Source organism: Ylistrum balloti, unplaced genomic scaffold, assembly GCF_031769215.1.
Source record: "Ylistrum balloti isolate Yb309-2 unplaced genomic scaffold, AGI_CSIRO_Ybal_v1 Utg369702, whole genome shotgun sequence".
In the NCBI taxonomy this organism is placed as follows: domain Eukaryota; kingdom Metazoa; phylum Mollusca; class Bivalvia; order Pectinida; family Pectinidae; genus Ylistrum; species Ylistrum balloti.
The window spans coordinates 777,400-801,851 of record NW_026781932.1 but is presented as its reverse complement, the minus strand read 5'-3'; the positions used below and the strand labels follow the sequence as shown (position 1 = coordinate 801,851).

Sequence of the window (24,452 nt, the reverse complement as noted above, 5' to 3'; positions counted from 1 at the left end):
GGTGGAGAAGTATATTCTTGATATATAAATACATTGCTTAGGAAACGTAACCAAAGTTGCTATTACGTCATATGCCGGACTGATACAGTAAAGTCAAAGTACTTCAGTAACAATGAGGTAAAATAAAAATTAGTACTAACAGAAAGGGAAAAGTTTGAACATTAACAAGAAAATCGGTTTTTCTTTTGACTGTACCCGTATATTTCGAAGTTTGGCTGAAAACTTATCATGTGATTTTTTCTTTCAGAATTTGCCTACAAAAAATGTACAGACAATGGAACATGGTGGAGAAGTCCGACCACAAACAAAGAGAAATCAGATTATAGTCACTGTTGGAAAGATATTCATACATTTATAGAGGTAACTGACAAAGAGAAATCAGATTATAGTCACTGTTGGAAAGATATCCATACATTTATAGAGGTAACTGACAAAGAGAAATCAGATTATAGTTACTGTTGGAAAGATATCTATACATTTATAGAGGTAACTGACAAAGAGAAATCAGATTATAGTCACTGTTGGAAAGATATCCATACATTTATAGAGGTAAAGCAGATTATAGTCACTGTAGGAAAGATATCCATACATTTATAGAGGTAACTGACAAGGAGAAATCAGAGTATAGTCCAAATCGGAAGGCATTTTAAAGCATCGTGTTCTTTTAAACGTTTTCATTTGAATACCATCAAAACAACACAATAAAATTTTACGTGGTTGAATCGAGGCGTTGTACATCTGTATGCCTGTCTTTTATGTTTTCAGAACACCAACAGTGGTCATGAACACGTGTATATATTTGTTGGCGGGTACTCCATCTCGGTGGCTATGCTTTTGTTATCGCTTTTTATATTCTGCAGATTCAGGTAAGTTAAAGAACAATCATAGACAGTTACTGTAAAACATCAAAACTATATGCTACTATATATATATATATATACAAATAGTTCACATTCTTCGACAAAAAAATTAAAAGAAAATCCCGGATGTGTACACAATGTTGGTTCCAAAACAAATTCAAAGTAACAAACGCAAGATATGAATAAATGAAAAATGCAAAGAACTGGTGTTCCTAAATGAAATCCGCATTGCCAGTTTTGGTCACAATTATCTGTAAACGCTTTCGATGCTGTGGGATATTTTCAGCCGTTTCTTTAATTCGACACAAGCTATATCGCCCGTGCAACTTACGAATTCTAAATAAGACAACAGGAACAATAAAGAAAAACACTGATAGATGAAAACAATGCCAATAGATTGTAAAAATCGATAGGAAACGAAAGAAAATACAGGGTTCGTCATGAACAAATCCTAACGATCCAGTCTCGGCGATGTCTCGTCAGTAAATGACAACGATCAAAGCGTTGAGCTCAGAAAAACACCACAGATTCCTCACATTTTGTGAAGGTCTGTTGTGCCTTCATACTTGTATAGGCTGGAAAAGATTTAGTGTGTGAATACAATCCTACATATATAATAATCGAAATATGGTGATCGTTTATACGGAACGCAATTTCATGCAACATGTAAATGCTTTCAAAAACAACATGTGATATCTAATGTATGATACCTCGGGCAAAGTACCAAATGCTACTGCTACAGTACAAGCTGTCCTCGAGTGTATAGCATGAAAGTAACTGTAAAGGGGTCAGAACTAAATGCATGCATGTCTACATTTCCACACATCTCTCGTGTCATTTTCCGTCAATACAAACCATCATAAATGGGTTTATGTTTTGTATGTTACTGATAATTGTACGCAGACATACAAGTAAAAATCACCCTGCGGGACCAGCTTGGTATTATATACAGTATATATCGCAAAGGTGGAGTTTTGTAGAGTTGCACAGCGGTTTCAACATTAAAGGACATGTGAATGATGCGAAGGACCTCAAGTATGAAAATCTTAATTTAATAAATTTCATAAAATCTGTCAAATATGCCTTTAAAGGGGGGGCTAACATTAATTGAATGCAATCTTGGCATGCAGGATTATGACAAAGCTCGAGGACTAATGCAGGTTGCACTGTGTAAGCTTGATACTAGTACGTAGCGGCCTATATTGCCTGTAACAACAACCTATCTTATTATACCGTAGCTGTCTGTTGAAGAAAAAACAACTGAATCCTCATTAATTGTGTTCACTGATATTAAATCGTGTTTGAAGTGGAAGGCGCAATGTTTGATGCCTATCGTAGAACATCAAGTGTTATTTGTGATTCATCAATGGTTCACTTCCGCTTTCAAACTCTGTCTAGTTTTATAAATGTTGTAAACGAAACGCAGAAGTTGTTGTATTAAACATTATAGGCGTAGCAATGTACTTTCTAACCCGGCCGATGAAGATTTGGCATGTTTAATTTAGAGCTAGATATCAGACTCTGACGGGTTAAACCATACACACAGCGAGATGTAATTAGCGAAAACGGGTCAGTTCTCTTAAAAGTGTTTGAAAAGCAAAATAAATTAGCGAGATCAATTGTAGTTATCTCCCCTGGTGGTTTGCACAGCTATGGAATACGTTCTGTATTTAAACGATATAAAGTACACTTGATCTATGCCATTTATTTCCGGTTTTCTTCCTTTTACCTACGAGTAAATAAATAAAGGCAGCGGAAATTTTGGAGTTCATATGAATCTCGGTTTTCTAATCAAAAATCGCTTGGACAGTAATCTGGTCCAACACCTACCGGGATACGTGAATTAAAATCACATCAAAATAAATAGCCAAGATTAAACTTTGTTAGTATTTCTATACACGTTATTAAGCCTACTGTTGAACGGTCGATGTTGAATGATTCTGTCAGGTTTGAGGGTCTGTAAGACCCAGATCATTTTCGTAATCTATCAAAAGCTTATTAGTTTAGATAATTGACATAGACATCATTAATGTAACGACAAAATACATTCCCGACGCAAAAGTGACTGGCTAAAGAGATGCGATTCCTACGGAGAATATATTTTCTCTAACGGCGATTTGATGTCGTAATTTATACCGTACTTTTAGGTCGACAACCTGAATTAGATTGAAATTCACGCGTTAGGTAATTGCGTAGGATGTACTAAGGGACCAACCTGTCACTAGGTGGTGAAATAATGTACCAAGTTTTTTTTTTTTTAACTCTTCCACATTTTTTAACATTCCAAATTATTTGTCAGATATTTTCGAAACGGTGACTTTTGAGACAGAAGTGGGAATAATCACATGAATCGTTAGGTTAAAGAGATAACTAACAGCAACAGCTCATCACTATGATTTCAAAGGAAATTAACAGACCAATTTTAAAACTAGTGTCGTGTGAAGAAACCAATGTTATCACTTCAATGAGAACGATATTATTGTTGATTAATTGAAAAGGTTTATCAGAACTGGAAAGGACATTTAAACTATGCATGAAGTTGTACTGAGGATTTACTTTACCCTTTCTGATGTCCGCTGAATCCGTTGCCCTATATCCTTTGTACGATGAATTATGCTCCTCTAAAACTTTAGGGGGAGCATATAGTCGCCGCCTTTCTTGTCCGTCCGTCCGTTCGCCCTTTCATGTCTAGAACATCACTTTGCCCACAGCTGAGCAATGATAATGAAACTTGGTGTATATATTGGTCATAATAAGAGAATGTGTAGTGTCCCAAATCTAGGGATTTTGACCCGTCAGTTACGGAGTTATTGCCCTTTGTTAAAATTGACTTGTCCGAGAATAACTTTGCTTGTAGTTAAGGTAGGATAATGGAACTTGATGTATGCATCGATCATACGAAGACAATGTACAGTGTACCAATATTAGGGCCCTCAACCCCTTAATTACAGAGAGTTATCACCCCTTCCTAAAATTTTGTGTCTTGACCATTGCTTTGCCTGCATTTAAACTAGGATATTGAAACGTGATATATTTACATCAATCATATTAAAGCAAATGCAGTGTAACCTCCTCAGTACAGAGTTATTGCCCTTTGTTGAAATTTTGTGTCATGAGCATAGCTTTGCTTGCATTAAAATAGGAGCATGAAACCTGGTGTATACATTGATCATACTTTGGAATGTGATGTACACAAAGTACAGGGTCTGCAACCGCTTAATTACAAAATTACAAAAATTGCTGGCTGACTCCATTCAGTAAATGATATGTATCTGTAGACCTCTCTTGTACAATGTATCTATTGCCAAACCATTATACTATTAGTATCAATCTGGTACCCTGTTATAGGTATAACCTGGTATTTATGTGTTGCCCTACCATTATACTATTGGTATCAATCTGTTACATTACTAATATCTGTCTGTTACCTTGTTACCCTAATATAGGTAATATTATAGGAGTTGCCCTACAATTCCTACTTTGTATCTGTACACCTAACCTGTCTTTTTGGAGTGAGATATGTGTTACTCTATCCATGTATGTGTTGCGCTATACTATACACACTTAATTCATTTTCCTTCTCAGTCAACTCCGCTGTGACAGAATCACTATACACAAGAATCTGTTCTCGTCCTATGTGCTGACGGGATTTTCTTGGATCCTATACATGTTGCTAGTGGCTATTGACGGTCACGTGATTCAGGAAAATCCGGTAAGTTTCACGAAAAGAACAATCAAACTTATCAAAAAATATTGCTTGTAAATTACAAGATATCCCAACTTTCTGAGAAACACTCCTGTTTATAACCATATTTTTCGACGTCCGACCTCGACCTTTTCTTCGGAACCCGAGCAAAGTCTTCCTAAGTATTTCTTTTCAGTTTTGACAAGCTACAAACATTTTGACCTCTTTCATTGTTGTGTTCCCAGATATGGTGCCGGATGATCCACGTGTTTGCCCAGTACTGCGTTGTGTGCAACTTCTCCTGGATGTTCTGTGAAGGCCTATACCTTCACACCATTATGGTCCGCACTTTTGGTTCCACGAAGCACGTGCTTATTGCCTGCTACTTCATCGGCTGGCGTAAGTACCCTCTCAAATGCTGGTGTTTGTGTCCACTTATAAACTAGTGAAAATATCCTCAAATAGGCTGAGATTACAATGCTCTTATTGGCTGGCTTAAATATTCTTTCATTGGGCTGTCGTAAACATCCCTTATTGACTGGCTTAAATATTCTTTATTGGGTTGTCGTAAACACCCCTTATTGACGGACTAAGATATTCTTTCATATGGCTGTCGTAAAACACCCCTTATTGGTTGACCTAAATATTTTTTTCATTGGGCTGTCGTAAATATCCCTTATTCGTTGGCGTAAATATCCTCTACAGGCTGCCGTAGTAAATATCCTTTGATTAACTAGCATATATATGTATTTGTTTGAAGGTGTAATTATCTTCTTATTGGCTGACGTAAATATCTTTTCATTGGCGGCAATAAAAATATGCTGTTATTGGCTGACCTAAATATCTTTTCATTGGTTGCAATAAAATATGCTGAAATTGGCTGACGTAAATAACCTTTCATTGACTGGTCTAAATTTCTTCCTATTGGCTGACGTAAATATCTTTTCATTGGCTGCAATAAAAATATGCTGAAACTGGCTGGCGTAAATTTCTTCCTATTGGCTGGCGTAAATATCTTTTTATTGGCTTCAATAAGAACATGCTGTTATTGGTTGGCGTAAATATCCCCTTGTAGGCCGCCGTATTATCCTCGTACAGGCTGATGTTAGTATCCTGTTATAGGCTGGAATAAATATGTTCTTACATGCTTGTGCAAATATCCTCTTATAGACTAGGCTATGCACACGTTGAATCTGGCAAGTATCCCGTTATAGGTTGGTTTAAGGCTGGTGGGAGTACTGTTTTATAGGCCAGTAGTAGGATACTCTTCTACAGACTGGCTTGAATGTCCTGTTAAAGACCGGTGTATCATTCTATACGTCACTGTAAAAGCTCTAACTGATATATACTGGTGTTACTGTCCTATTACACGGAGGAGTATCCTGGGTTTGTTTATCCTTTACATAACTTAATTGTGTATACAAATCGTCTCCGATCTGCCCTTGTTGTAAAGACTTATTTCCGTTTAATTGTGTAGGATATCATCTTTGCAGATTTGTTTACTAATTAACCTTTATTCAATGGTTATGTATATTATCAACTATTAACTATTGTATATTTCAATATCCAAAGATTGATCCCAGAAAAAATTAAACATAAATTCTTATGTAACAGATTTACAGCATTATTATTACATTGCTGTACAAGCATAGTCTTGATTGACACGGTTAGCTCTATAAACCAGTAAATACAATATCGGGGACTTTATGTCACTCATACCAAACAAGACAGCACGTAACCTTGTGCTGTCAGCATTGCCTTCTAACAAACACAGGGTTCAACATCTTTCAAGATAGACTTTACATTAGGTGATTCTGCAACAAACAGCACTAAAGATCTAAATCCATCAACAGAATCCACCAATGTGCTATATGCCTGCTTCAGGTTCTGACAGTGTGACAGAAATGGGTTGCAACACGCCAAGTTAATGTCGATTTGGAGAGAACAAGAAGTTTTTCAATATTGTGAAACATTTTATCACCTAAAATGATTTTAAATTCCTTCATTTGTGTGTCCATTTTTTTGTGAAGTATAAACTCTTAGTACAGGTAAGATTAAAGATATCGTTAAACGCAGGTAAACAGCTATTTACCATCAATACATCAAAACAATCACAGAAAAAAAAATCGATATGTCAATAAAAAGCTTAACCCATTTCAAAATCGATATAATAAGGGGAAATTACCAAAAACGAAAAACTTATACAACAACGAATGAAAAGGTGCAAGGAAAATACGACCAGGTGTTCCGGAAGAGTAAGCGTCTTCTGTTTTATCAACGACACCCGCCATGTTAGGTATGGTCAGCCCATATAAATAATGCCATCCTAGTGTCATAAGATGGTTAAAAGACATAGCTTTAGTAATATGAATACTCTACTCTCTAGTTGCTTGAATATATTTGTATAGTTATGGCAGGAGGTTCTTTAAAGTAGGTCGGCAATCATTTCTTTGTTATTTTCGAAGGGCTACGACGGGACCACATATTATCCCTTTATTCGCTATGAAGTGTATGATTGTAACTTTATGATACGAAAGTGATGAAATATAATACGTAAGCCTGGTTTTATTTTTATACAGTTTGGCCGTTCGTGCTGGTGGCGATATATACAGGGATCCGGGGCTCAGCTGACGATACCCAGAGATCAAGGTAATATAAACACTGGGATTCCCGTCATACTTCTAAAACATAAACATAAATAATGTCACGTGATGTCATTTAATATACCAGTAGACAAGCATTACCGTTCATATCATCTCTGGTTACATTCAGTTACCCATTAGTATCATCTAATTTTCTTGAATAACGTACACATGTCTTCGAATTACACAGGGCCACCTATGAGGTGCAGTGTTCATAATTCGAACATAATGAGTACATGATTAGAGCGTTATGCCGGCATGACCTTGTAATATATAGCCTATGTAACCATTCATTTACCAATATGCTGTCTGTAATATATAACCATGCCAAAGCCATGTGGCATTCATATCATTTATGAACAAAATTATCCAATGTAATTGATCAACAAAACATCACAATTCAAATGCTATGTAGATCTCAACATTCATTGAATGCAGTAATTTTATTATTTATACCGAAATTTTATTGATAATTAATATAAAGATAATAAGCTCCGCAAATTCTTGATATACATATGTCTGTAGGTATATATAACGGTTTCCGTTGGCATTCATATTGTATATGAATGTCACTTTTTAGTCCCAGTGAAATAGGTTTCTATACGTGTTAATACCAATCCAATGTGTGTTGATATCACTCCTATATTTATTGATAATAATTCGTTCTATTTCATTCAAATATATAAAAGAAACAGGCAATATCACTATATTATTAACTTGACTTGTAGCTATAGGAAAAGTGACAATCCTAGATGGTAGAATTCGTCTGACCCTTTACTCCGTTTGTCATTATAGTTGCTGGATAGGTGAGAGCAGTCTACAGTGGATAATGTACGTCCCGATTATAGTATCTATGGTGGTAAGTATTATCTTAAGTCTTATCTTGGTAAATTATGATGTATAACTTTGTATATCATGTTGTTTGATCGTGGTCACTTAGGGTGTATATTTATATATATCATGTTGTCTTATCGTGGTCAGTTAGGAAGTATAACTATTTACATCACGCTGTCTTATTGTGGTCAGTTAGGAAGTATAACTATTTACATCACGTTGTCTTATCGTGGTCAGTTAGGGCGTATAACTATTTACATCACGTTGTCTTATCGTGGTCAGTTAGGGCGTATAACTATATACATCATGTTGTCTTATCGTGGTCAGTTAGGGCGTATAACTATATACACCATGTTGTCTTATCGTGGTCAGTTAGGGCGTATAACTATATACATCATGTTGTCTTATCGTGGTCAGTTAGGGCGTATAACTATATACACCATGTTGTCTTATCGTGGTCAGTTAGGGCGTATAACTATATACATTATGTTGTCTTATCGTGGTAGATTAGGGTGTATATATATATATATATATCATGTTGTGTGTTCGTGGAAAATTAGGAAAATAAGTTAAGTTAAGATTGGTAGTTGTGAGTTGTGAGTTGTTGAATGGAAGTTGTTGGTTGGTAATTGTAGAATGGGAGCTGTAACTCAAGTTTCGCAAGAGGTGCATATTACACGTGTTTTATCTTTAACCATAATGTCAACATCATTCTCCGGCTTGTCTCGGATGTCATTCTCAGAAGTACATATGCTGCACTGAAACTATATTTGATGAAGGTAGAGATCAGGAACATTATTGTTCTCATTAATTTTTACACCCTCTCAGTACTTTAATAGAGATCGGAAACTTCGAATTCAACGATTAATTCCCACACCAACTCCACTTTCCAACAAAACAGATATCACTTCTTAACCAGCAGTGTGAAACTTAAGACACATCGTTAATCAGCAATTGCACTTTATAAGATAGTTTGTTCCTACAATTAATGATTTCAGTATTATGAGCTAAGGATATCAGGAAAACTTCACAGCAATAGCATTTCCTTAGTTTAAATAAAACTGTCATAAAAGGACAATACAGATGATTTAATATCGATAAAGATATAACATAACAGCATGATATTGACATATTCAGATATGCTACCGATTTATATTTATATTTAAAAGTAACTTTTGGATGTGAGACTTAATATCTTTACACATAGGTAAGGAAACAAATATAAATCGGATATCAAATTAATGTCTGTTAATTAAAGTGTTTACAATTACACACAAAATATCATTTTTTATAACATACAGAGTGTCATTATTTAACTAGGAATGGTTTACAAAAAATTCTGAATCATTTAATCTGCAAAATCAACCTGCGTTAGTTTAAGGTATAATTTTGATGGGTATGATTCGAAGACGTGCTAATCAGCAAAGTCTGTGATATCATAACGCATAAACCTTGGGCAAACAAACAACATCTGGTATTCCTATGGTAACGGAATTACTTAATGAGTTTTGGAGCTGTTCCCCTTTTTATTTCAGTCCGTCTGGTCTTTGCTCTACCCTTAATTAGTCATTTTATTTCTCTTCATGTAAACGGTATAACATAATTGTTTTTATTTATGTCTAAATAGAATTAGTAATGATGATGAAAGAAATCTCCACAAGCTCATAAAACTGCCAAATTTGATAATATTACGATATCTATATTGTTTAGAATGAATATTGGTCGTGTATCGTTTTACAGTTTGGTGTGTAGGACCAACAAAGCTGTGACTGGTATGTAGCCATTAGCTCCACAGCAGATTAAACAGTCTTCAGTGACATGTTTTCAAGATCATAAACACGAAATCAGTGGAATTTTAAATGGTCACTCTTTTTTTTATATCAAATAAGCTCTCTCCGACTCACTCGGAACTCCTCGGGTGTGCTTCACAACACAACACATTTTCATGTGGCGTTAGTCACATTCGAGGAGTTCCGAGTGCTCTCCGACTAGGCGTTGTTAAAATGTTCCTTAATCCATGACAGACTAGATATATACGGTAAAATGATATATTTTCATGATGACCAATTGTTCTTTCCAAGGTTATATATTTCGTTTGTCGGCAGTACTGTTTTCTCGACATTAACTATTTTAAGTCAATTTCTCATTATTAATCATTTCGTGGACATATTAATTCGTCGGTTAGGAGTATAAAACAAATTCAACAGAATTAACACTCTCACTAAACTTGATGATTGTGCAGTTTTTGATATGAAAAGCTGCTATTTTCTGCAAACTGTTGATGAAAGTTACCATGGCCCAAGCCGATATGTTATATATAAAAACATACAGTATATCCTACCATTCTGTTAACGTAAATTAGCCTTACTTCTGACAGCAAAGTAATCCCTTTTCCTAAACACTGGTAAATAGAGGTGTCATGCAGGCTTACTTTCTAGAGTCTGTTTAAACAAAGCTGTCTTGCACGTTTAAACTATATATTTAGTCACCTGCGAAAATGACTGGTTGTTTGACTTATTGTATCATACGTAATTTAGAATATACTGCATTTCAAGATCAGATGAAGACGGTTTCTGAATTCTATTGCGACAAGTATGTCTTATTACGCGCCAATTAAGTGTTGTATGCTGTTCCAGAAATGATAAAGGAAACACGATTTTATGTGTACATTAGAAAATTTTTTCAATAAACTAACTGAAAACATGTATTTGTAGAAACATTTATGAATTGCAGGATTCAAAAACACGCTATGATAGGATCTCGGGGAACTTTAATCAGATAAATGTGTACTGTTACATGCAATAACACGCCATACCCACTGTGCTGATGATATCTTTAATATGAAATAGATAAAAATGATTTGAAATATACATTAGGTGGATATTCAATAAAAGAAAAAATAACCACTGTTTGTAGAAACGCTTATAAACTTATAGGAGTCAAACACACGCTCTGATAGGATTTAGAGAAAGTTGAACAAACTACATCGCAACTGTAACATGCACATCCGCTGTATGATGTAAACTATTAACCTTGTAGTTTAGTTTATTAGTGTATCAACATAAATACTTTTAATTGGAATAAGATTTAGGCTTTACATAATGTACGTGAAGATATGGTGTTTTATGTCTAATCTCAATGGCAAGGGGGCCCTGTGTATTAACCAACCGAAACAATTGAAAAGGTTGATATTTTTTTAAAATGTTATTACAAATGTTTTTAGTGTATTTTTTCTTAAATATTCTGATCAGCACATCAAATATTTTAGTGTGAAAACGAAACACATTGTGTGGCAGGTTAATATCTAATCAGCCATGGCAGCCTGCCTTCGGATACTGGCAAAACACAGATATATCCAGCATGGACTTTACTTGAAATTGTCAGATATAGGAAAATGTATTGAATTATTAATAGAACAGAACCGGTGGAAGTTTAGAGTGTGACGTTTCGATGACTACACGGTCACCTTCATCAGACAAATGACCAGTGTGAAACTTTTTCGGCTGCGCTATAATTCTAGGTACACTAAGGTCGAAAATAGTGTGACGAGATGGTAAACAGATTATAGACAAAAATTACACCAGATAGTAACAATGTGCTGAAGTCGATTTGGCTACGCTTTCTTTAATTCTTGGTCAAAGATGACCTGTTTTTAAGAACCTCTATACTACTGACATTACCAACCTGAAGAAAATGTTCCAAAATATTGAATTGTAAATCTAATGCATTGCCTATTTCAGATTTTGGCATTTCGTTCGAGCATTTAGGATTTTCCTCAGTCGCCTCTTCTTGATTTCAACATTTAGGCCCTCACCATTACTGATGAGTCCTACAAGGACGAAACAGTTGTAAGATGTAGCATTATAGTGACGAGTCCTAGAAGGACGAAACAGCTGTATGATGTAGCATCACTTACGAGTCCTAAAAGGACGAAACAGTTATATGACGTAGTATTATTGACGAGTCCTAGAAGGACGAAACAGCAGTGTCAAATAGTCATATAAGATTCTGTATAACCAATGAATTGATTGCGATGATTATGTGTAATGTGTCTTAATCGAATGAAACACGGTAAATGACTATAACTTTAATGTCATAATATATAGCCAATAAAATAGAAATGATAAGATAATTCAATAGTCATTAAAAAACTATGATGGTTAAATGTAGCAATATAAAGCAATTAGGATATCAGCTGTAAAATACGATAGTCATTAATATACATTGTAATATTCTTACAGTTATAATATACGACAGCCATTAAAATAACTATGGTAAGCCATTAAAAAAACTACGGTAAGCCATTAAAAAACTATGGTAAGCCATTAAATTAACTATGGTAAGCCATTAAAATAACTATGGTAAGCCATAAAAATAACTATGGTAAGCCATTAAAATAATTATGTTAAATAATCAGGGCGATATAAAGTACAATAGCAGTGATAATATACGGTAGTCGTTACCATAGCAATGGTAATTAGATAGAGTAATATCTGACCATTAAATTAACAATCATGATAATGTAGCAGTCAATGTTTAGTATCATATAGCTTTTGAAATAATGTTATGGACATTAATTTATAGTAACTAAAATAAAGGAGTGAAGTAATATAGAGAAAGTATAAAATGATATAAAGGAAAATTATATTATACAGTCGAACTTCGTTATCTCGATCTCTATGACCGCATTTATTTGTTTGGTCTCTCTTAAGTCGCATACGCGGATAACTCGAAGTTTTAAAATAACGAAGTTAGACCTATACGACTGAAATGACTTATGATCATTTAAAGGATTGTATTTTAAAAAATGGCCATGTATGTTGTGTTCGGAGCCAGAGAATGACGTTGAATACGGAAACTGAATAGTTAGAATCAAATTAGATCATTAGATAATAGCAATAAATATCCCGTTCAATCAAAGTCTGGGATTTTAGAGAATACCCACTTAGTATATAGCTATATGATATTTTAGTATATTGACTTCCATCCCAAGTATTACCATCAAGAGAATTGCATATAGCTTAGGCGGGCGCATCAAATGAATTTATAATGGGATTGAATACATCAATCAAATTTCGATGACAGCCCGTATGTAAAATGATACCTGAACTCATCAATGCCATACTTCATGTTTTGTGTAGGGTATTGTTGAGGCTAACATCAGGACAGCGTTTCCTTTATATCTATCTAAAACGTCTAGTTTTGTGTCATGAAAAAATGTCTGACCATGGCAAGAATAATCAAAGTAAAGCCATGTTCAATTATCTATTCCAAAATTGTTTGGATACCATAAACACTATTTTGCAATTAAGGACATTTCACACATGGTGTAACTATGCCCAAAGTCCGCCATTAGGTCAATTATTTCAAGATGCATCGATTTTCTCAATCGCAAATAATTTTGAACGCCGAGTCGTCTTCGGACACTGGTTAAAGAGATAAGTCACATGGGATCAGATGGCACGCAATTTCCTTCACTCCGCTTATTAAATGCGGTCAAGCGACTGCCGTTTATGTCAAACGTCCAACACATTTGGCAATGTGCTAGAGTAGGAAATACGTCTCCCGAGTGTGCTAAAACATAGCATCTCCTCTCCCGGAATACTTCGTTTCTAAACGAGAAAATGCACGTTCGCACATTAAATAATCGTTACGTCCCATAAATTCCTCACTCTTGTCAAGGTCGAACAGAATTCTTGAATTAACATATGTTCTACAAAGGCAATGTTAACTGGTGTACATGGTCCGAGTGTTAGAGGAGAGAGGTTTGACCTCTAGTTACTTATATAGCTAGTAATATATGTCTCGTGCAATTACCTAGATATGATTTACGACGTTTGTTCAGGGAATTTATCATCCTTTCCATTCCTACGTGAATTCTGTAAAACCTTCGATAAAACATGAAATCGATGATATAAGTTGTCATTCTTAAGCGTGTTTCTCCATCTTGGTGACGCCTACTAATGTAGTCAACAGTTGCTGATGATAGGTTTTGGAATACTTCATGAACAATATTTCTTTGCTCGTCTAAATGAATTAAGTGTACTGCATAGAGGCGAGCACTACAGACGGTTCAGATATAGTGTTTTCTTAAGAAATAATATTGTACGTCGGCAACCATAACCATATATATATATATATATATATATATAAGGATCACGTTTTTATGTATAAACATGCATGTCTATAAACATTGGATAGTTTTAAAGGACGGGTATAGTGGTAACCTACACGCCTGTCAGCTTGTCAGCCGGGGTTCGATTCCTCGTTATAACGGGTAAGGCGGTCGACTGCCTGATCACAAAGATTTTTCCGTTGTACTCCAGCTCCTTCCACAACAGTAACACGCTTTTCGCGCTTCAATCAAAGCTACCGATATATATTTTCCTCTTTTTATACATTAAGGTCTGTAAGTAGTGTAAGTATAAAACTTGAGCATATATAGAAAAGAAATGCCTACAAAATGAACATGGCGGTTTGAATTTCATAGCAACTGACTAAGCAAGAGAAGATAACTCCTGCCAGTGTTGACGCATGAAACTGCTACTATTTAAACTTCTTAGATAAATTGTTGAGACCATGCATTGAGGATCCGGGACCAAGAAAAATCAGCAACCTAAAAAGTACCAACATCTCAAAATAAGCATATTCCAAACTCAAATTCAACAGAAAAGAAAAGGGGATGGCAAAATATTAACATGAGTTACATATCCCAAGAGTAAGCGTCTTCTAACCACCCGCCATGTAAACTTTGGTCAACCCGAGTAAGTAATGCGGTGTACAACAACGGAACTAATAGACAAACTAACGAGCATCAAACACGTGCAACCTCATATCACACACAGTAATAGAATACTTCTCCATGAGATCACTATGACGTTCGAAACCTTCCTCATAGTTAAACAATTTTAAGCTACACAATTATGTGTCCTAATATTTAGGGCCATATAGGTCGAATTGTAAACGTCTCACCAGCCCTCCGCCTCTAATCGCGGGTTCGAAACCTACATGAGGCAGGACTTCGTCAGGTACGGACAACAGCTTTCCTCCATCACCCAAACCTGGCACGTCATTAAAGGACCATGGCTGTTAATAGGACGTAAAGCAGTAATAAACTAAAAGTGCAGTAATCACTTCTGTCTTGTGTACTTTTTTTAATGTTAGAGGCAGAGATTTATGGATAAATCCCAGTCAGTTTCCTCCTATGTAAAACTGGAATATCGGTTAAAGAAGCAAATTGTGTCCATGCTGTCTTCATAAACAGCGATCTTCGTGTATAGATCATATATAGTTGTATGCGGTTTTTCAATTTCCCTACAGCACTTATAAAGTATAACTGGCTCTTGCATGACAAGATATCATTGAGATTGTGAATACATAAAACGCCAATAGCCAAGCCTTTTGGTAGATGTGAAAGCTTCTATAAAATAGGAAATGCGTTAAGCGTTTTATTGTTTTAGCTTATCACCAAGAAGATCCAGGAACAAAAGAAACTTGCGTTGTGGGTCAAGCGTTCAAAGGCCTCTGATCAGCCAGTAATTGGAGTTTCGTGTTATGTGGTTGTCAGGTCATAGAAAACTGTCACTACACACGTGGCCCATATTGATGTATGGTTGTGTATTAGCACATTAAAAGTGTGATAAAACATAACAGCACGTTACCAAGGTAAATAGAATTCGTACTGTCACTGAAAGGAAAAACAAAGTCGAACCATCCAAAATACGCAAAACGAGAATATCATATTCCGTAGAAGACAAAAATACCATAGTCTTTATTCTAAAATTATGTGATACATAACAATTACGAAATTGATTGAATAAAGGAGTGCGCCGTCTCTTCTAGCTTTTGACTTTTCTTCCGGTATTTTTTGTATTTGTTTGTCTCAGTCGCCTCCTGGGCTTCAAACGTAAGACCCTTAGCATCACTGACGAGCCCAAGAAGGATGAAACAGCTGTATGATGCAGTTTAATCTATTCCGTGATACTAATGTATCTTATCAAAAATTTATCAAAAGTTCATTTTGTAATGTTTTGACATACAATAGTTAGCATTTTGTTGGTTTTATATTTCGTACAGTCTTGGCTGTTGGTATTTTCTCACACTCGTTTCTCATTATAAAATGGTTTATCCTGTATAAAGGAATGCAATAAAAACTTCAGAATGTAGTTTAAGACAGCTTTATAATCAATGTGGTGACTAACATTTCATAAAATCATATAAATGTTTTATTTCAGGCCAATTTCGTTTTCCTGTGCAACATCGTCCGTCTTCTGATCACAAAGCTGCGACAGGTTCCCGAGGCAACACAAACCAAGTATGTACCACAGAAAAAAAAAACCCTAGATGAAATAAATATATACTGCATTTCGTGTGTGTGGCTATGGACATTCGTTTCTTTAAATAACTTTGAAAATTTTGCCGGAAAGCCGTTATATATATTCGGTTTGTTGTATTATTCTGATATGAGACTGTGCATGTTTTGCTTTGTACATTTATAACGTTGACATATCCAAATTGAGCCAGAGATACTTTTAGATAGTTTTACATTTAAAAATAAGCACAGACCATTTGAATTTCCATGCAATGAATACCCGGAACAATTAGATGTCATATATGGTTAAATGATTCTAATTTCTGTAATATGTTACGAGACCTAAAATTTAGCCAAACCTAGTACCGGGTAATGCAAGTTGTATTAATTAATATACCTTAACCCTACATCACGTGACAGTTATTGGAGTAATACAATACTTAGGTAATATCATTGAGTTTGAAATGCAGATTATTTGTGCCATACTTAACCTGTTATTTCAATGAAAAAATATCTGTCATCAATCGCTTTTTATATGATGTTAGGCGATTGTGAAAGTAAAGAATCTAGTGTCTCATGAATATATTTAGAATGGTAAATGGTAGTTGATCTTTTCCTGTCAAAGTTGCGTTCAGTTAGATGCAAAGAAAGATTGAGTGAATATTCTGGACGATCAATAAATGGTAGTAAAATGACACTAGATGGTTAACGTCCATTTTCTTTCTTTTAAAGTCTGAATATGTATACATATCTTATGATGTGTTTAAGGACAAATTAGAAAGTAATTTTGCTTGAACGATGTTTTTAACTAACGAAGTCGTGGACAGCAACAGGCATGTCATTACAAAGTTTTATATTTTTATCGGACTTGGGTTTAAAGCTATTGTTACTTTTATCTCGTCTCTCAGAGAAGATGGCTCAAATTGGATTCTGGCTCAGTTTGGATAATACCATGGCAGAAAAGCTTTCCAACAGCTCATTACACACTTTAACCAGAGGTTTTATCACAAAACTCGCCTATAACCGCGATTGTATTACAAGTATTTGAGATAACTGTTGTCCGGACAGTGATGCAGAAAGGTTAAGACAGTAGTATGTTGGAAACTAGTCTGACATAATTCTGTTGTTATATTTAGAAAATATTTTTTTAGTAATGTTGATGGGCCAAGATAGCAAGTGAAACTGGTGTAATATTTATGATTCACACTTTTATTGAACATGTAAATTCAACCCTTTCGATAGATATCGACCAGGAATAACACGAACTCCGGAAGCTTTGTCCTATCTGCCATATTGACCTATTGTTAAAGATTAGTTTGGAATTAAATTCATCAATTAAAAATATTTTATCTTCTTCATTTGATACTATAAACCCTGGGAAGCAGCATTTAAAACAACAGTCCCTCAACATACCTGCTGTTTTACTTTGGTAACATACCATTTTTTGCTGTATCTGATATTAGTCAGAACAAAGGACATCCACTTGAGCGGATGGTATATGCTAGGCATAATCTCTTTGCAGTGATGGGATGCACTCAGAATGTGCTTTATCTGTGCCATGGAAGACACAAATGACTACAGAGTGGTCAAATGTCAACATGAAGGAAGTCAATAGTTTGAAGTATTGGTTTCATTTCTCCTCTCCTTTGCATGGAGTATAGATTTAGACCGAGTGGTAGTGTTAGCCTGTTAAAGTAGTGGAATCGGGCGTTATTGAATCGGGAGTTTACGGTGGTTGGTCTTACCGAATCGGGAGCTAGTGGTGATGGCTAACTTAATCGGGGTCTTATGGTGACGGGAGTTTCTTAATCGGGGTCTTATGGTGACGGGAGTTTCTGAATCGGGAGCTTATGGTGGTGCACCTAACTGACTCGGAAGCCAGTGGTGATGGTTAACTTAATCAGGGGCTTTTGGTGACGGGAGTTTCTGAATCGGGAGCTTATGGTGGTGCACCTAACTGACTCGGGAGCCAGTGGTGATGGTTAACTTAATCAGGGGCTTTTGGTGACGGGAGTTTCTGAATCGGGAGCTTATGGTGGTGCACCTAACTGACTCGGGAGCCAGTGGTGATGGTTAACTTAATCAGGGGCTTTTGGTGACGGGAGTTTCTGAATCGGGAGCTTATGGTGGTGCACCTAACTGACTCGGGAGCCAGTGGTGATGGTTAACTTAATCAGGGACTTTTGGTGACGGGTATTACTAAATTTGAATTATTGGATACAGTTTGTACTGAATCGGGAGGTAGTGGTGATGGTCATAACTCAGACGGTAGTTTCTGGTGACGGGCTTTGCTTAATCGGAATTGACATCTTAACCTAAGTGACACCTAATAGTCATTATTCATTTGGTATATAACTCATGTCTCATCTTATGAAAAGAGTTCTCGTTTTGTAAAAAATAAATCCATATTCAATGGCCGCCTTTTAGGCAAACATATGGTCTATTCTGGTTTCATGGTAGGATACCGTTTTCTAGAAAGATTAACTGGTCTTGTTTGAGATACAATATATTGTTATGATTTCCCAGACTTATCATAACGCTGTGGAATAGAGAAGTCACGTTAACCAAGGTTGGTTTTATAGAACACGGCTGGAGCACGATGCATTTTAGTAGCATAAATTAATGATTTGCCTTAACCTGCACTAAGTAGTATTATAAAATTAGAAAAGGGATCGTGCATAAGTTTGTTATGATTATATTTTTACCATGTCTCATTAAACGGTTCTCTGCATGTTCTGTCGATACTTCGCATGGTGATAACGTTAACAAATATGTACTTAATACGAAATATTACTTTGTATGAGAACTCGGCGTGTGGTTACAATTCAATATATTGACGTAAATATGGTTCAGTGATAGAATGTTGGCAAATAACTACAAAACCATATGATAGGAGCATGACTTAACTAGTGTATGGGTTTTACATTGTCCACCTTCTTTAAAACTCATCGAATCTCTTTACTTGAATAATCAGATGTTTCCTTGTCACAATGCACGTTAAAACGTATATACACTTTTTCAGAATAAGATGTTCAAAACAAAACACTCTTTCCTCTCTTTATTTTCATAATCATTATTTCTAACTTCCTTCCGTGTTCCAACACTGAGGATAATAATCACGCACGATATGTATCTTAATTCATATTTGAATTTGCGTATTTTAACCTTCCTAATTGCTTCAACAAAAGTTCTTGAATGTATTCATTCGCGCATATTCCTGTTTATGATCGTATCTTTCCTAAAGCGTCGGGTTTATAAACCCGGGATCTTCTCATCCTCAAACCCGTCTTTGGCATACATTTTGTTATTTACCTTGCACGTGGTATCGTCAATAGACATCTAATCTAACTCTGTTTTGAAACGATAACAATCATCTATTTGTAACAATGTATCAGTAAGGTATGATGAGCGGTCTCTAAAAAGAAAGAATGTCTTTAACAATATGGACAAGAAATGTCATCAAGCTGTTCGCAATAACGATCCCTCCTAAACGTCATCGACACTTTTGACAAGGAAATGAGAAATATTTCTTTTTCTTAAATATATGTCCATTTTTACAAAGACTTACCACTCTTTAAAGGGTCGAATCCTCACTTTGTTTTACATAACTACTCTACAATGACATAAAGATGTAGTTTTATACACAATTCCTGGGCCAATTTTGATAAAGCAATGTGTTCTGCTCACCACTAGGAAAGTGTGATATGAATAACTTGACTCTGTGCAATGTAAACATATAGATACTCGTTCGTAGAAACAATAAAAAGTCTGTCGTCACAACATAGAAATGAGCCCTTTTATAAAACATTCACTTTTCTTTCATGTGTAATCCAGGAAGGCTGCACGGGCCACGTTAATCTTGATTCCACTGTTGGGATTACAGTTCCTCCTAGTCCCCTTGCGTCCGGAGATTGGGTCGGACACGGAGCCAGCTTACCATTACATCAGTGCACTTGTCGTCTCTTTACAGGTATTTATCAAAATTATCTTATATTTTCAAACCACCAAAATTTGAAACAATATCACATTCTACATGAAAATACAAAACAGATGCAGACCAGTAACAGCTCGTTTACACATAGCAAACCAGTAATGTTTGTACCAAGAATTACATCACTGCGTAATGTAAGCCATTTTATCACTCAGATTTAAAAACGTCACATAACAACTTGTTAAAAATCAAGGTATTATGGAACATGTAAATCATTTCAAAAGCGGCTAGAGTAAAAAATACAGGACATAATTAGTGTTTATCACTCGTATATGTAAATGTCATTGATTTGTCCTGTAAGTCGATAATAGCATCGATAACTTTGAAAATTATTCTTCAGTGTTAGATATTAGTATGTTCTACAAGGAAACTACGTGTATGTATGTGATGTGTTTACATAATTTTTTCAGTACTGAGTAAGGAACACGAACAGCTAGTCTAATAACTTTTGTCATCATGAACTTAAATTCAGGGAAGTCACATCGCTTCAGATTTACATATCTATATACCTACTCAGTCGCTTACAGTTTCAAAGAAATGTATACTCAGGCCATTTTTCTTTAAACTGGTTTAAATCGTTAAAAAACAGTTAAAGAATAACTTAAATATTGATGATTATATCCCACTTGCAGACTTTCAGATATTCAGTTGAAAAATGTTGATTCAAGTATCATATTTTTCACCAAAATATTTTTAGTCTGAGCATAAAATATATATTTGAGCATGAATACGGTTTAATGAATATTGGCCGAGGTGTTCCGAAAGGATAAGCGTCTTAAGCTTCATCGACGACAACAGTTTGATAGCATTGTTACATGCAATCTGTCGTATAGATTCGTCTTCTATGACATTTGTATAACCAGGATAAAGAATATGCATTTGAAACGTTTTGTGACCTATACTGTAAATATATTATCATTCGTTAAAACCGTACGAAAATTACGACAACAACAAAGGCAACTGTAACATATACAAGAACAACAATAAAATACCAATATGTAATAAAGTATAAAAATTACAGGTTCTATACCTGTGATAAAAACTCAAAAACCGTCGTGTGTGGTCTAAGGATAACACTTTTCGGTATAAACGTTACGTGGTATATAGGCTGAGAGCCACACATTTGCAAAATTAGACATAGCGATTAGGAACTCTTTTGAAATGAAGGCGATTTTAGACTTGTCATTGTAAATAGGTACACATGGTGACAAATATCAAACTACTAGTTGATAGTGTGTTTACAATCTCAACATGACCATATCATCTTCTGATGTAACCGATTATGACTTGAAAAGTGTCTGTGAATGTGGACTAAAACCTATGGTCCGTCTTCAACAAAGTGTGAAACTAAACCACGATTTAACAACAAATATGATCACTTGTTACCATAGTGTAGGTCAAACTCTAGCGAGAGAGATTCAGGCAAGAGAAACAATTCGTCTGTAAACACAATTACACAAATTCAGACGTCGTGCAAAAAAAGTCACATAAACATATAAACTTTGGATTGAAACACCTGAGCTTGTGCCTTTAAATATTTATTTTAAATCTTTGGAAATTACATACGAATTTCTTTTCAATAAAACACGCTTTGACATCTGATGCTATTATAAACACGATTATCAGAAAACCAACGTTTCCGAAGGCGACGACTATTGCACTGCACACGTCATTTATCCAGAAAAAAGGCATGGCTGTAAATAACACTGTTTACACACAGAAATGTTCAATCAATAACGCCCTTCGAACAACCGATGGCTAAAGCTGGGGCGTCGAGCAAATTGTATATATTGTAAGTTCATGAATTTTGCCTGGGGCAAGAAGTGGTTACAAAGTGATATTTACTAACAAGTACGAATCGAATTACTACGCCGTCGTTGTATCATGACAATTAAAAATAGAACCGGAAAGAAATGATGCCTTTGTTCTTAGAAAATTCGATTTTGTACAGGAAATTAAAAAAACGGTTGATTTTTTTCCTAAGTACATAAAATTTTGACAAATACAAAAGGTATGGATATGGAGAATTGTGTTTCAACACAAAGAGAATAGGGGAAAATTTTCTGAAAAGATTGACATGCATTGGTTCCAAATGGCACGATGTGAGAGATGATGCTGAATACTGACAAAGGAACAATGACAAAACTACTTTTTTGTTGGAAAATTAAATCTATGACATTTTCAAAGATTCGACCTAAAAACAGAATGCAATTACCAACATGTACCTTCATGCAACATCCACTGTAAAAACGGAATCTTAATAAGGATGTTGTTTCTATTTTTAGGGGGCGTTTGTTTCCACGATGTACTGTTTTTGCAACAGTGAAGTAAGTATAACGGTATAACGTGAATTACGAAGGTGACATAAATATGAGCGTTTATATCTAGAATGTTCACGTGTCAAGAACGTGACGGATGTTCTCATTTCAACAACGAGCTTTCATTGGGCCTGTATCAAATTGTAACATAAATGTGGTTTAAGTTATCTGAGAGAAACGTATTGTAAACAATGAAAGCTGTCATTAGCTTAGTGTAATTACCCAAATGTGATGTTAGATACAGAAAATATTTGAGATAGAAATTGTAAACAAGTTATACTTCTCAATAAGATAGCGTTTGGAATACAGAAAATATTTATGATAGAAATATGCTATCAGTGTAGATATGCGACTTGGTTGTTTGAAATCTTCGACATTCTTTTATTTCCATTATATCCAGGTCATATCTGTTATCAAGCGGAAGTGGTATCAACACAAGGTCATGTTTAGTGGGAAACGTAGTCGGACGTCATCAACAATTGCTGCCACCACGTACACATTTGTGGATCACGTGTCAACGGTACAAACGTCAATCACGTGATAGATGTCACGTGACACGAAGAGAACTATATATATATAAGATGGACGAGAATAATTTATGAATTCTGTATATTGTTACATTTGTTATCTAGATATCATTGTTGCTATTTACACAGTAAAAAGCCATGTCAGAAATAAATCATGTAGCATTTACAATCTGCCTCATCATTCATTTTATCTCAGCTTATAACTGATATTTGTAGAAGTCCGAATACTCTCACAGTCCTCAAGTGTTAATAGATTTCAAATTTGAAAATGTTTACATCTGTATCTATATTTCACCACAGCAAAACCTTTAACGTCATAGAATATTATGTGATTACATGAATATTTATTTCATTCACATTACCGGTATGTTTGATGTACGTGTTCATATTTATTATTCGTTATTCTATGTGTGTGAAATATGGCATTGTCCATTCTTTAGAATCGGTATATTTGGTGAATATTTTTTTTAAAAAATCATTATATTCTTGTATATATCATGGAGTAAATTTGGCGGAGATATACAAGCTAAAAAATGATTAGCAATGAATATACGTCACACGAATCTGTTCATGGACAAGACTGACTACAAACACCACCACTGCGACGTCTGGTAATGAGAACACACAGGGATTGTTTTTAAACCCTCACAAATTCACATCAGGAGAGAGAAAACATAGCTATGTCATTAGTACACACAACGACTGTCTAAACAAGTGCTGATATGACAATATTTATTAGCTATTTGTCCCCCCAAAGTGACGGCATATCAGAATTTGTTATCTTAAAAAAAACTGGTATGCGGTGATCAATTTTTATCATCGATGGTTTGTGTTTTTATGAAATTTGAGGTCACATTCCGTCCTGCATTGTCGTGGTTGTGACCTTGGACAAGACACCATTGCTCTGAATATCATGTGGCGTACCTTCCGCAAAGTGTTCATTGAGGTAGTCATCACCTTCAGCAAGGTGAACCGAACTCTAATTGGAAAGTAGTTTACGGGGCGATAAGTCTAGCAATAAAACAACCGACATCATGTTGATAGACGTAGGCTATAAATACACTGTCATGTTATAAGAACAGAGGCATTCGTCTCCGTATCCGTTTTATTCGGGCTACGAAAGGCATATCATAAACGAGATAATAATTTATGGTTTAATTGATAAAAGAAACACTATATTTTAGGTAATCACTCAGCTAGTGTAGTTGCCGCATGTCTAGCATAGTTTGGGAAAAGTCAGTGACAGCGACCAACGCCTTTAATTCGAAAACTATGATTTAGCCA

At 35.3% G+C, this 24,452-nt stretch overlaps 1 protein-coding gene across 1 annotated transcript in view; it reads left to right on the top strand.

Annotated features, from left to right (window-relative positions):
- The window catches only part of LOC132565221 (calcitonin gene-related peptide type 1 receptor-like), a 93,451-nt gene extending 70,237 nt beyond the window's left edge, over positions 1 to 23,214 (top strand). The window contains exons 3-13 of the mRNA XM_060229857.1: positions 248 to 360; positions 766 to 866; positions 4,446 to 4,572; positions 4,791 to 4,944; positions 7,125 to 7,194; positions 7,983 to 8,046; positions 16,256 to 16,335; positions 17,855 to 17,953; positions 20,167 to 20,302; positions 22,609 to 22,650; positions 23,042 to 23,214. Coding sequence (XP_060085840.1) covers positions 248 to 360; positions 766 to 866; positions 4,446 to 4,572; positions 4,791 to 4,944; positions 7,125 to 7,194; positions 7,983 to 8,046; positions 16,256 to 16,335; positions 17,855 to 17,953; positions 20,167 to 20,302; positions 22,609 to 22,650; positions 23,042 to 23,182 — 1,127 coding nt within the window. The 3' untranslated portion in view covers positions 23,183 to 23,214. The remainder of the gene's footprint in view (positions 1 to 247; positions 361 to 765; positions 867 to 4,445; positions 4,573 to 4,790; positions 4,945 to 7,124; positions 7,195 to 7,982; positions 8,047 to 16,255; positions 16,336 to 17,854; positions 17,954 to 20,166; positions 20,303 to 22,608; positions 22,651 to 23,041) is intronic.
- The last annotated feature ends 1,238 nt before the right edge of the window (positions 23,215 to 24,452 follow it).